Source organism: Protobothrops mucrosquamatus, unplaced genomic scaffold (assembly GCF_001527695.2).
Source record: "Protobothrops mucrosquamatus isolate PMUCROS unplaced genomic scaffold, P.Mucros_1.0 scaffold1150, whole genome shotgun sequence".
Taxonomy (NCBI): Eukaryota; Metazoa; Chordata; class Lepidosauria; order Squamata; family Viperidae; genus Protobothrops; species Protobothrops mucrosquamatus.
Genome location: NW_015387365.1, coordinates 46,847 through 59,182, shown reverse-complemented (window position 1 = coordinate 59,182; position 12,336 = coordinate 46,847). Strand labels below are relative to the sequence as shown.

Below are 12,336 nucleotides of genomic sequence, written 5' to 3'. Positions count from 1 at the left end.
TGATGATGATGATGATGAGGAGGAGGAGGAGGAGGAGGAGGAGGAGGAGGAGGATGTTGTTGGAAGGGACCTAGGAGGTCATCTAGTCCAACCCCCTGCTCAGGCAGGTAACCCTATATCGTTTCGGACAAATGGCTGTCCAGTTTCTTCTTAAAAACTTCCAGTGTTGGAGCATTCACCGCTTCTGGAGGCAGGTTGTTCCACTGGTTAATTGTTCTAACTGTCAGGAAGTTTCTCCTTAGTTCTAGGTTGCTTCTCTCCTTGATTAGTTTCCACCCATTGCTTCTTGTCCTGCCTTCAGGCACTTTGGAGAATTTATTTATTTTATTGTTCGAATTTATAGCTTTACTCCCTCTTCTTTGTGGCAGCCTCTGAGATATTTCTTCAGAAACTTATTAAATATCTTGATACTCCCATTTGTCAGCCATTTGTCCGAAATGGTATAGGGTTTCCTGCCTGAGCAGGGGGTTGGACTAGATGATCTCCAAGGTCCCTTCCAACTTTATCATCTTCATCATTATTATTAACAACAACAACAACAACAACAACAACAATAATAATAATAATAATAATAATGATGATGATGATAATAATAATAATAATAATAATAACAACAACAACAACTTAACCTGTGTTTCTAATCTGTTTTTTATGGTACTGTTTTAATAAGTTGGACTGTTTTTTCCCTTTCTGTAAAAACGGATGCAAAATACAAGTTAAGTAGTTCTGCTTTCTCCCTGTTGCTTGTCACCTTCTTGCCACTTTCTCCCACTAATGGACCAATCATTTCCTTAACTATTTTCTTGTGTTTTACATGTTGAAAAAGCTTTTTTTTTCTTATTTTTGACTTTTTGTCTCAAGCCTCATTTTGAGCCTTAGCTTTCCTCACTTCATCTTTGCAGGCTTGGGCTATTTGCTCATATTCTGCTATAGTTATGTGCCCCTCTTTCCACTTTTTATACTTGTCCTTTTTGACTTTCATTTTATCAGAGAGTTCTTTATGCAGCCATGCTGGTTTCTTTTGAGAGCTGTTATTTTTCTTCTTTGTGGCTTTGTGCTAGACTGGGCTTTTATAATCTCTGTGTGTGACTCTGATCTTTTTCTTTAGTTTTTCATTTATTGCACTACTCCACTTGCTATGTGAAAAAAGCTTCTTTTAATAAGGAATGGAAACTAAGCGAGGAGAGAGGCAACCTAGAACTAAGGAGAAATTTCTTAACATTGAAAACAATCAGGGGAACAGCTTGCCTTTAGAAGTCATGGGTCCCTCATAACTGGAGGTATTTAAGGAGACAGAAAAGCCACTTGTCTGAAATGGTAGCGGGTCTCCTGCTTAAGCAGGGGGTGGACTAGAAGACCTCCAAAGTCCCTTCCAACAATGTTATTCTGTTTCTATGTCAGCCATAGCACATGGCAGGATTCAAAGTTGTCATAATGGGCTCCTCGTCTGAAATTCATCAGAATTTTCTACATTAAAGATAAAATGTTGGACCTCTGTAAATACTGAAATGACCATCCAGGGCAGGTGTACATCAGATATGTGAAACTCGCGATGTCACATGACGTCATGCAACGTATCGGACGGTTTTGCCATTGCTGGTAATGGGGTGGGTGCGGCTTCCAGATTATGTGTCCAGCCCATGGGCCAGCAGTTTGATACCTCTGTTCTACATGGTCCCACTTGGTCAGACCTGGTTCCTGCATTCTGCTGCCTTTGAGTATGAGCTAGAGAAAGTCAGTGGAATTATTTATTGATTTCTAAAATTCATTTGTCCATTAACAAGAAATTGGCCAAAGTTTGAAATTACATGTAGCCAAGAATCACAAGAGGAAAATCCTATAATTGAATTTGGAATTTTTGTATGTATTGTAGTTTGATGAAATTTGGAAACCATGCCCTGTAATAAAGGGAAACTTGCATAGATTCAGAGTTAAATACTTAGTGTTACTCTTGATTCTTCAGATCTCCACCAAGAGAACTCTTCTCACTTCTCAGACATAAACCCATTATCTCAAGATGGTCATCATGTGATGGTAGAAGCCATGATGTCTCATTTGTAGCTCTAACCCAAATACTCCAATTTCTGAAGGTCTCCTTTCTTTCAGATTCTTGCCTTTTTGAGCAATGTGCAGTTCAACAACAGTGCTGGAGATGAAGTCTCCTTCTCAGAAAACGGACTGGGATCTGCTCGTTATGATCTTCTCAATTGGGTTTTCCTCCCCAATCAATCTTTTGTCCCCATGAAGATTGGGCAAGTAAATCCTGAGGCTCCCCCAGGCCAGGATTTCACCATTAATTCTGATGGAATCATCTGGGTCACAAAGGTGCAATGCAAGGAAATATTGTAAATTCAGGGAGAATGATTAATTCTCTTCCTGAGATGCAGAACTAGTTTCTAACTTGAAAAATAATCATTTCAATCAGAAATTCTGGCAGTCATTTGGTGAAAAATCTACTTTACATGTATCACATTTGAGGTCTGATTTTTTTCATTACACAAAGGGTTAGGTTTGGAAACAATGTCTGCTTGAAATGCAGGATAAGATTAGAGCAGCCAAAAAAGCTAATACAATCCTGGGTTGTATAAACAGAAGCATAGAATCAAGAATACGCAAAGTACTAGTACTGCTTTATAAAACCCTAGTAAGACCACACTTGGAATATTGAAGCTAATTTTGGTCACTATATCACAAAAAAAGATGTTGAAAGTTTGGAAAAAACTCAGAGAAGAGCAACTAAATGATCAAAACCTGGAGACTAAAACATAAGAAGAATGGCTGCAGGACTTGGGTTTGGCTAGTCTAAAGAAAAGAAGGAATAGGGGAGACATGATAGTAGTATTCCAGTGTTTGAAGGGCTGCCACAAAGAAGAGGAGGTCACATTATTCTCAAAGCACCCGAGGGCAGGACAAGAAACAATGGTTGGAAACTGATCAAAGAGAGAAGCAACCTGGAATTAAGGAGAAACGTCCTGACAGTGAGGACAAATAATCAGTGGAACAGCTTACCTGCAGATATTGTGGGCGCTCTATCACTGGAGGTTTTCAAGAAGAGGCTAGACATTCACTTGTATGAGATGGTATAGGTTCTCCTGCATGAGCAGGGGGCTGGACTAGAAGACCTCCAAGTCCCTTCCAATTCTTTTCTGTTCTACTCTACTCTACTCTACTCTACTCTACTCTACTCTACTCTACTCTACTCTACTCTACTCTACTCTACTCTACTCTATCCACAGCAGTTTCCATGAACCATTGCCACACAGTTGTATCCTCAGCGTTCTTTTTTTTAAAGAAATGCTGTAGTTCAGTCACAAGCCTTCCTCTGCAGGATGAAACCCATTTCCAATCTCCAGCATCTATTGGTGTGACAGGAATGCCACTAGCCTGAATCCCTCAAGAACTGTTCCTGATTTCTGATACATGGTAGCAATCTATTTCTTTAGAAAAGAATCTGAACATTGAAGTAGGAATAAGGAAGGAATGGGCAAAGAATGAATGCAACATGTTGATTGCTTAAGTATTTTCAAGTATTTATCTTTTAGACGATCCCCTTTGCCAGGTGTGGCATGAAGAGGTGTCATGCAGGAGAGAGGAGGAGTGTTCCAGAGGGCAAGCTGGTTTGCTGCTACCAGTGTGACACTTGTCCAGAAGGGACCACTTCTAATCAGACAGGTAGACCAGACTTCAAATGTAAATCTTCCAGGATCAAGGAAGACAGTCATTAAATCAATATATTTTTGATATTGTGGGTCATTTTTGATAAGATTGACATGCACTCATACTTTTCAATAGAACCTTTCAGTTTACAGATCTAAACTGCCCTGGCCACAGAGGCCACATTTCCCGATCCTCAGCAAGGATAGTTTTGGGGCACAATTTATGAATCACTAACTTGCATTTCCACTCCTACTTTCACATCCAATTGGGAAAACCAACATCCAATCATCTCCTGGGGAAGTGGGGTGTGTGGTCCAAGCTTTATTTTTTATCATTTAGAGTGTGCTTCCTCTGTCAGCATTATCAATCTCTGAGAAAATAGACCTGCCAGAGAAAGAGAAGATCCATTTATCTATGTCTTTTTGATAGGAAAGGAGGGAGAAAAAAAAGTCTGAATGAACAGATTTGAAGTACAAAGCAGAGAGATCAAAGCAGGGATAATGTACACACAAATAAAACAGCAGCATTCCTGGATAACAAATCTATTGGTCTTCTGTGGGCTCCATTATAAAATATGGGAAAGAACAGGCTGTAATCTCAAACTGAAAGCTATGTTACTCATGTAAGTGCACAGTGAATGGATAGCTGGAACTGAACAAATCCTCGTCTCTGGATAATCTATCCCAGGATCTTCATAAATGAAGGATGATTTGCTCTTTTCGATGCCCCATAAATGTTATGGGGCAATTCAACAGCAAAAAGACAACACAAAAGTCACGCTTGCAGGAGGGATAATATGCATGGTAGTTGTTCAAAAATTCTTAGACAAAGACTTTTGATTTCAGATGCAGCTCATTGTGAACACTGCCCAGAAAACCAATATCCCAACAAGGACAAGGACCAATGCATTGCCAAGAAGATCCACTTCCTTGCCTATGAAGAGACCCTGGGGTACATTTTAGTTTTTCTTGCTCTTCTTCTCTTGATGATAACATCTGCAGTCTTGGTTATTTTTTATAAACATCATGACACACCAATCGTCAAGGCCAACAACCGAGATCTCACCTACGTCCTCCTGGTCTCCCTCCTGCTCTGCTTCCTCTGCTCCTTCCTTTTTATTGGTCAACCAGGGAGGATCACCTGTCTCTTCCAACAATCTGCCTTTGCCATTCTCTTTTCCCTTGCAGTGTCCTCTGTGTTGGCAAAAACTGTCATGGTGGTTCTGGCGTTCATGACCACCAAGCCAGGGAACAGGACAAGTAAACTCTTAGGGAAACCACTGACCAACTCCATTGTCATAGCCTGTCCTCTTGTCCAAGCACTTCTTTGTGCCACCTGGCTAGGTACATTTCCACCATTTCCTAACTTGGACTTCCATTCCTTGTTTGGAGAGATCATCTTGGAATGTAAGGAAGGCTCAGCTTTAATGTTTTACATTGTTCTTGCCTATCTGGGTTTTTTGGCCCTTGTCAGTTTCACAGTGGCCTTTCTAGCTAGGAAATTGCCTGACAGCTTTAACGAAGCCAAGTTCATTACTTTTAGCATGCTCGTCTTTTGCTGTGTTTGGATCACTTTCCTCCCTACCTACCTGAGCACCAAAGGGAAGTCCATGGTGGCTGTGGAGATCTTCTCTATTTTGGCCTCTGGAGCTGCTCTCTTGGCATGTATCTTTTTCCCCAAATGCTACATTATTTTACTGAGGCCCGATCTGAATTGTAGAAAAAATATAGTAAGAAACAAGAATTTATAACAAATGCAAGGATTAGTCTCATATATATTTGTCTTTTGTGCATGTTTAGAAGTTGTTAAAAATTCTAAAAAATGATGGCATGAAGGAATTTCTCCATTAATGAATTTGTTATCAAGTACTATAACTGGTTACAATTTACCTGTGGTCAATAACAATCACCCAGACCTTTGTTTGTCATGTCTTCAGGGTGTCCTCAGTGAGGTACAGGGTCCTGAGTAGATGAAAGCTTGTTGTTAAAGATATGTTTATTATTTCAAGGAGGGAAATTTTTTCCTTATTTTATTTTGTTTATTTTTTTTAAGGTAGTGTTTTAAACAAATGGGTTCAGTATCAATATTTTTAAACATATATGGTTGTTTCCTTAGATGTGTGAGGCTTTAGACTATTCCCTACTATTATTCAATTATTTTTGAAATGGTACAGTTGAAATCCCCCACCATTCAGATCTGCTGTACTTCCTCATCAATGTCAGACAGAATTTCCCTGAAATGGATGAGTAAAGTTATGTCATAAATGTATGCAATACGTTAATAATCTCTTGGGACATTTTGGCTCTTTGACTTTCTTGGTAAACCATGGTGCTCTATGAGATCTGCGTGTACAGAGAGTCTGCACAAGAATAATTCAACCCATGCCCAGGATCACAATCAAATGTCCTTAATGAGTACATGTTCCCAGCAAGGTCATACAGGGTATGATAGTCATTCCAGTTTCCTAACTAATGTCAGGAGACATCTGCCAAACACCCAGTCCTGTGACATATAGTAATTTAAAGATGATAACCAGCACCTTGAATGGTGCCTTGGAGGAACCTGGAAACCACTGCAGCTCATGCAATAAAAGTCTAACATGGGTGAACCTAGAAATGTTCAATATTGTGAGCACCACTTCATTTTGAACCAGCTACTTTTTTCAAGGGGTCTTCAAGTGTAGACCCAATGCAAGAACATTGCAGTAGTCCAAATAGGAAGTGACCAAGACATGACTGACTTTGAGCAGAACCATCAGCCCTGGATAGTTGGTATGTTGAGGATAACATTTCCATTCCATCAGATGGCCTCTCATGTGAGAAATATAAACATAGGAGGAATGTGTGCAAATTGGCCCAAAAAATAGCAAACTCGAATTCTCTAGTTTTTAATAAGCTTTAACAAAATGTCTATGTCAATGTAACTGAGATGTTCTTTTATTAAGAGAAAGCTTCTTTGTTGAAGATAGTAACAGTAGAAGAGTGGGGAAATAAGTGGAGAATTTTTTATTATGAATATGTATGTTTACATCAGGGGTGTCAAACTCAATTTCATTGAGGGCCGCATCAGTGTTGCGGTTGCCCTCAGGGGGCTGGGTGGGTGTGGTCAGGGTGGGTGCGGCCTACTGGGTGGGCGTGGCCAGCTCTACATCGTTCACGTTAAGGGGGACTGTGGGGGTCTGGGCAGGAGTGGGATAGATCTGAGGGTCTCTGGCAGAAGGGGATAGGACCGGGGCAAGTCCCGAGGCATGGTCCACTGGAGGAACCTCATTGTTCCTCTTAGGCCATGCAGGGGGGGGGTGTCTTATGGAGCTAAGACTGAATGCATTTCAGCATAGATGGCCACCACAAAATTGTACATTGGCTCCCAGCTGGCCTGGGCCAGGGCCAAGGCAGAGGGGGCCATTCCCTCACTGTTTCCAGGACGGCTTCGCGGGCCACATGAAACCACTTTATGGGCTGCATCCGGGCCCCGGGCCTTGTGTTTGACATGTCTGGTTTACATCATCTATTACTTATGCATATATGATTTTCTCCTCTTTTCTGAAATGGATAAATGAGAATGCATCCTTTTGTCTTTAGGAGTTCCTCCCACTATTCTCCAGACATGATTTATCCAGGTTGCATTCTTAACAATAAAACCTGCCATGAGATTTGATTATTGGTTTTTTGTCCTGCATTTTGTTCCACAGTGGTTTTGGGAGGGAGGGGGGGCTGAAGGATTAAGCAGTTATAATAGCCACACAATCATTACAAATAGTCCATTTTGAATAAAGATGATGAAACAGTATCTTTGCAAGCTATCACATTGATAACATTTGCAGATTTGCAAAGCATACAAAAACTGAAGTCATTCCACAATTGTTGTGACAGCTTCACTTAGCAAACCCTTCCAGCATGATTTTGAAAGCAGCCAGCAGTGACCTCATTCAATTGTAATCACTTGGAAAATGGTGGCCACTTCTGTAATTGTGCCATGCAGCCCTTTGACAAGCTGATACATTCTGCTTCCCTCACATGGTCTATGTAGTATTGCAGGAAGCTTCAGAGCTCCTGTGCTCAGTGGAGTTTCAGTTGGGTGTCAACAACAGTGAATTTTGATCTATGGGTTGTGAGTGGCCAAGGGTCAGACACAACAGAATGGCTGATGATGACAATGATGATATTAGTAGATTGGATTCTTGCAGAGAGCTTCAGCATACAATAAACCTATTTTCATTTGTATTGCCTGGACTCCTGACTTCCACACTTGATGGTTGATGATATGAAAGACTATCAAGAGGTCATGTTGAGTCAGAATGGACGCACTGCTCCATCCTGTTCCTTCCAAAGTTTATCTAAAAGTGCAACCAATGCCATTTCCATCCCATACCAAGCCTGAACCTTCACAGAAATGAGGATCTATCCAAGGTCCACCAAAATTGTCCAGTATGGTGTGACCCAGCAATTGTTTCTTGAGTACGGGGCAAACTAAGTAATACTTCATAGGTGGGTAAACAACCCATCTCTCAAGGATGTATTAATGCTTGGTGCCTCTAAACTTATGTTTGTTTCCAATAACTGCAGACTTTCCTCTTCTGCTCTTCCACCACTCTTGCCTCTACCCTCTCTGTTGCTCTCATGGGTGTTCAGAGTCTCTATAGCTTAATTTCTTTGCAATCCATCACGTTGATGTTAGTGGGACAATTGGCTGCAGTTGCCTTGCCCTGGTCACCACCCTTAGCCCCCCATCTCAGCCAACAAACTGCAGCCACCTTTCTCTGGCAGTGTCTCAAATGGAATCAATGGGCTGGAAGGGAAGTTGGGGGTGTTCTAGTCTAACCCCTTGCCCATTCTGAGTCAATGGCTGTTCAATCTCTTCTTAAAAACCTCTAGTGATGGAGAACCCACAACTGTTGGAGGAAAGCTTGATTACTTACTCTCTCTATCATTACTTACTCTCTCTATCAGGAAGTTACTCCCCCATTCTAGATTGGGTCTCTCATTGATAAGTTTCCAACCATTACTTTTTGTCCTTCCCTCAAGTGCTTTGGAAAATAAATTGACCCCTTCTCTGTGACAACCCCTCAAATTTGGAAGATTGCTATCTATGCACCTTTGTTGTATGACCACGATGGCTACATCACCATGGAAATTGTCTTCAGACAACACTGGTTCCCTTGACCAAGAAACAGAGGTGAACACTGTGCACAAAAGCCGGACACAACTGAAAGGGAAACCTTTACCGTTTTGCTATCATTTCAACCCTAACCCTTCCCTTTCTTACTATAGACATAACCATTTATTGTACAAATACATGTCCAGACTGCTTGTCATCTTTGTTGCTCTTCTCTGTACTCTTTCTAGGGTCTCAGCATTTTTGGTTTCATGGCAATCTGGTAATTGAACTATCCTGGTCCAATGCCATGTAGGACATAAACTGTGATAACACAAATCTTGAATTGGACCTGGATACAAACCAGAAACCAATGCAGCTTGCATAATATGGATTACATATTACATGTGCCATCCTAGGGGTAGCTAACATTGTCCCCCCTGCTGCATTCAGTACCAGCTGTAGCTTTTAAATGCTCTTCAAGCCTGGCCCCATGTTCAGCATATTGCCAAAATATGTGGTATTATGTAGATGTTAAACAGGAACAAAGAGAGCATCAAGTCATGTGACATCCCATAGAGCAGGGGCTGCATACTGGACCTCTCACTCCCTCTCAGCACCAATTGGGACTGTGTCAGGGAATTACACAGCCATTCTCCAAGATGCGGACAGGAACTTGTGGTTTTATACAAATAAATATATTTACAACAAATAAGAGAGGCAAACAGGAGCATAGTCAGGTAAATCAACCCAGCAGGAACATCGTCAGGTGAATCACAGAGAGCATACTGGGCACATGAAAGCAGGAAGCAAGGAAACTCCCCCTTTTCACTCAAGGCAACCAATCATAGCTTAGATTGCCTCATACAGTAGCCAGACCTCTTTAATTAATCAGCTACAACTGTGTGTTCTGACTCTTTACACCATGGGTGTCAAACTCGCTGCGTCATATGGCATGTTGCAACATATCATGACTTTTTTTGCATTGCTGGAGCTGGGGTGGGCACGACCTCCATATGATGCAACTGGCTCATGGGCCAGCAGTTTTACACACCTGCTTTACACAATCCCCACTGTTCCTGTTACAAATTTAAATATCTTGACAGACTGGCCATGGAGAAAGGAGATGAACCAGCACAAAATTCTTCGTCACACACTCAAGTCCTGGAGTCAACCCAAAAGGATATCAGTCATATCAAAAGACACATAAAAGTCCCCAAGAACAAGAATTGATGCATGACCTCCATCCTGCTGCTGCCAGAGGCCATCCAATAGTGTGATTAATGATGTTAGCTGTCCCATATTGGGCCTCAAGCCTTACTACTGTAGATGGAGTCTAGATAATCCACTTAATCCAGGATCCTCTTGAGGTGCAGCACTACCACTTTCTCCATCACCTCCATCACCAAAGAGGTGGGAGATTGGATGAAAACTATCAGTATGGTGGGGAGTCTAGCAAAGGTTTCTTCAGGAGTGGCCATAATAGCGTATCTTTAAAGGAAGCTGGGAAGGACCTCTTTCTCAAGGATGAATTAACCATCATTAGGATCAACCAACACGTCACCTTCCAGGTGGCCTGGAACAGCCAAGAGGGGCATGGATCTAGTTCATAGATGGTCACATTTACATCCCAAGGATTCTGTCAACTTCCTTGGGTTCAACAGGATCAAACTGTTCTTAGATAACTGGCTAAGTCCTTTCTCCAGACATCTCCATAGGATCTACACCATGTTTGGCCTTCAACTGGGAAGAGATCCAAGCAATTTTATCAACCAGATGCACAGAGAATTCCTCTGTGAAACCTGAAGGAAAACCTACAGGTGACCCTTACCCAGAGGGTTCCAGATAATCTTTAAACAGGCCATGGGTGGCACTGAGTGCAATGAGAAGTGCAATAAGAATGGAGAAATATTGTCATTTTGCTCTTTGTACTACCACAAGGTAGGTCTTAATAGAAGCTCTAGCTCATGTTGAGTCAGATTCATTCCTCATATTACCCAAGCGGTGCTCTACGTGTCTTTTGATCCTTTTCAGCTCCCTCAATTCAATCATGGGACGTGTTGGGAACAATGGACCAAGAGAGGTTGCATGTGAGTGATCCTGTCCAAGACCTCAGTAGCTTTCCTATTCCAGGCAGTGCCCAAGGCCTCAGCAGGACCATGTAGCAGAGCCTCAGTTACAATCCTCAGTTCCATTTGGAACCCCATCAGGTCCATCAAGTCACTAAGGGTGGACCAGTCAAATAGGTCCTGCCTCCCTGCAGAGAGGGGCAGCATAAGAGAATCTCAAAGTCATCATGGCATGATCAGAGGGGACAGAGGGGACAAGGATAGCTCCCCTTCAGATCACATTGCTAGTGGACTGATAAGAAAACTGTGTTGGGTGTGTCATTGCTATTTTGATTTGAGCCATGGTGAGATGCCCCTGAGGCATGCTCCAGGGATAGCAAATTGACATCACTCAAGATCATAGGTCTGGGGAACTCCACAGCCAACCATGAGATGCCCTCCAGAGGCTTAGGCATGGAGCTTGCTATGCAGCAGGGAGGCTGGTACAGTAACCACAATTCCAATTGGTCCTGTGGATGAATCTTCAAAAACAAAGTCTAAGACTTTGTTCCTTGTAATTATCTGGACAACAGTAATACTTAATGTATCCCCTGTGGATTTCTTGACTTCAAAGATGAAACCTGCTTTAAAAAATATCTCTGAATTCTCCAGATGAGGGTAGGACATGTCACCTTAGCTGGTTTGCGCAGAGCTAACTAGTGGGTTTGAAAAGCCTCACATGCCTTTGTTGTTTCTTTGCTGGCAACCCAAACACAAGTAAGAGAAAGCTCTATAGATATAAATTTGCCCTGGGGCCATCTGGATGGCAAGGGTGTTTATCAGTCTGCTAAAGCTTTGATGAGATTTAAAGAGCTACCTGCGTTTCAGTTTCTGCACAAACCTTGATTTCTGTTCTAGAAGGGAAGGAAACAAGACTGACTGGGCAGGAGTCATGTTACTGCTGATGCTGATGCTCTTCTGGCTCCAGTCTCCAACTTCTGCGAAGAGACTCCAAACAATGGATGCATTGAGTGCTTATTTCCGATCAATGAAAAGCTATTATAGGCCTGGTGATCTCATTATTGGTGCAAATTTGCCCTTGGGAACTGTTTGCCTGCCTGCTGTCCCAGACTTTCTAAAAGACCCATTGGAGTTACCTGTACAGAATGGGTAAGTTTCAACTGGAGGGGAAACATGCAGATAATTGTTCTCTTTTCTTTACATTCAGGGACCCCTTTCAGAAATACTTCTTTTAGAATTTTGCACTGTCCTAGTATATTGCACACTTTGGGCTTTTCTCAATAAAATACCAAGCTTTCAATTAGGCTGGATCATATCATCAAAAAGATGAAGAGGGAAGCTATGCTGGCCTAGTGAAGAAGTTGAATTATAATATTAATTTGGAGAGTAATTTGTGGTTCGAAATGCAAATAAAAGCTTGATCCTCTTAATGTCAATGCTGTGACAATGTATGTCAATGCTCTGACAACTGAGAATCAGCAGCTGTTTTACCTTTGCTTTTAGAATGCCTTTTTTT

The 12,336-nt window shown here is 41.8% G+C and overlaps 1 protein-coding gene across 1 annotated transcript in view; it reads left to right on the top strand.

Moving 5' to 3' along the window:
* The window catches only part of LOC114922867 (vomeronasal type-2 receptor 26-like), a 23,596-nt gene that overhangs the window by 1,646 nt on the left and 9,614 nt on the right, over positions 1–12,336 (top strand). The window contains exons 2-3 of the mRNA XM_029284966.1: positions 4,503–4,608; positions 4,845–4,916. Coding sequence (XP_029140799.1) covers positions 4,503–4,608; positions 4,845–4,916 — 178 coding nt within the window. The remainder of the gene's footprint in view (positions 1–4,502; positions 4,609–4,844; positions 4,917–12,336) is intronic.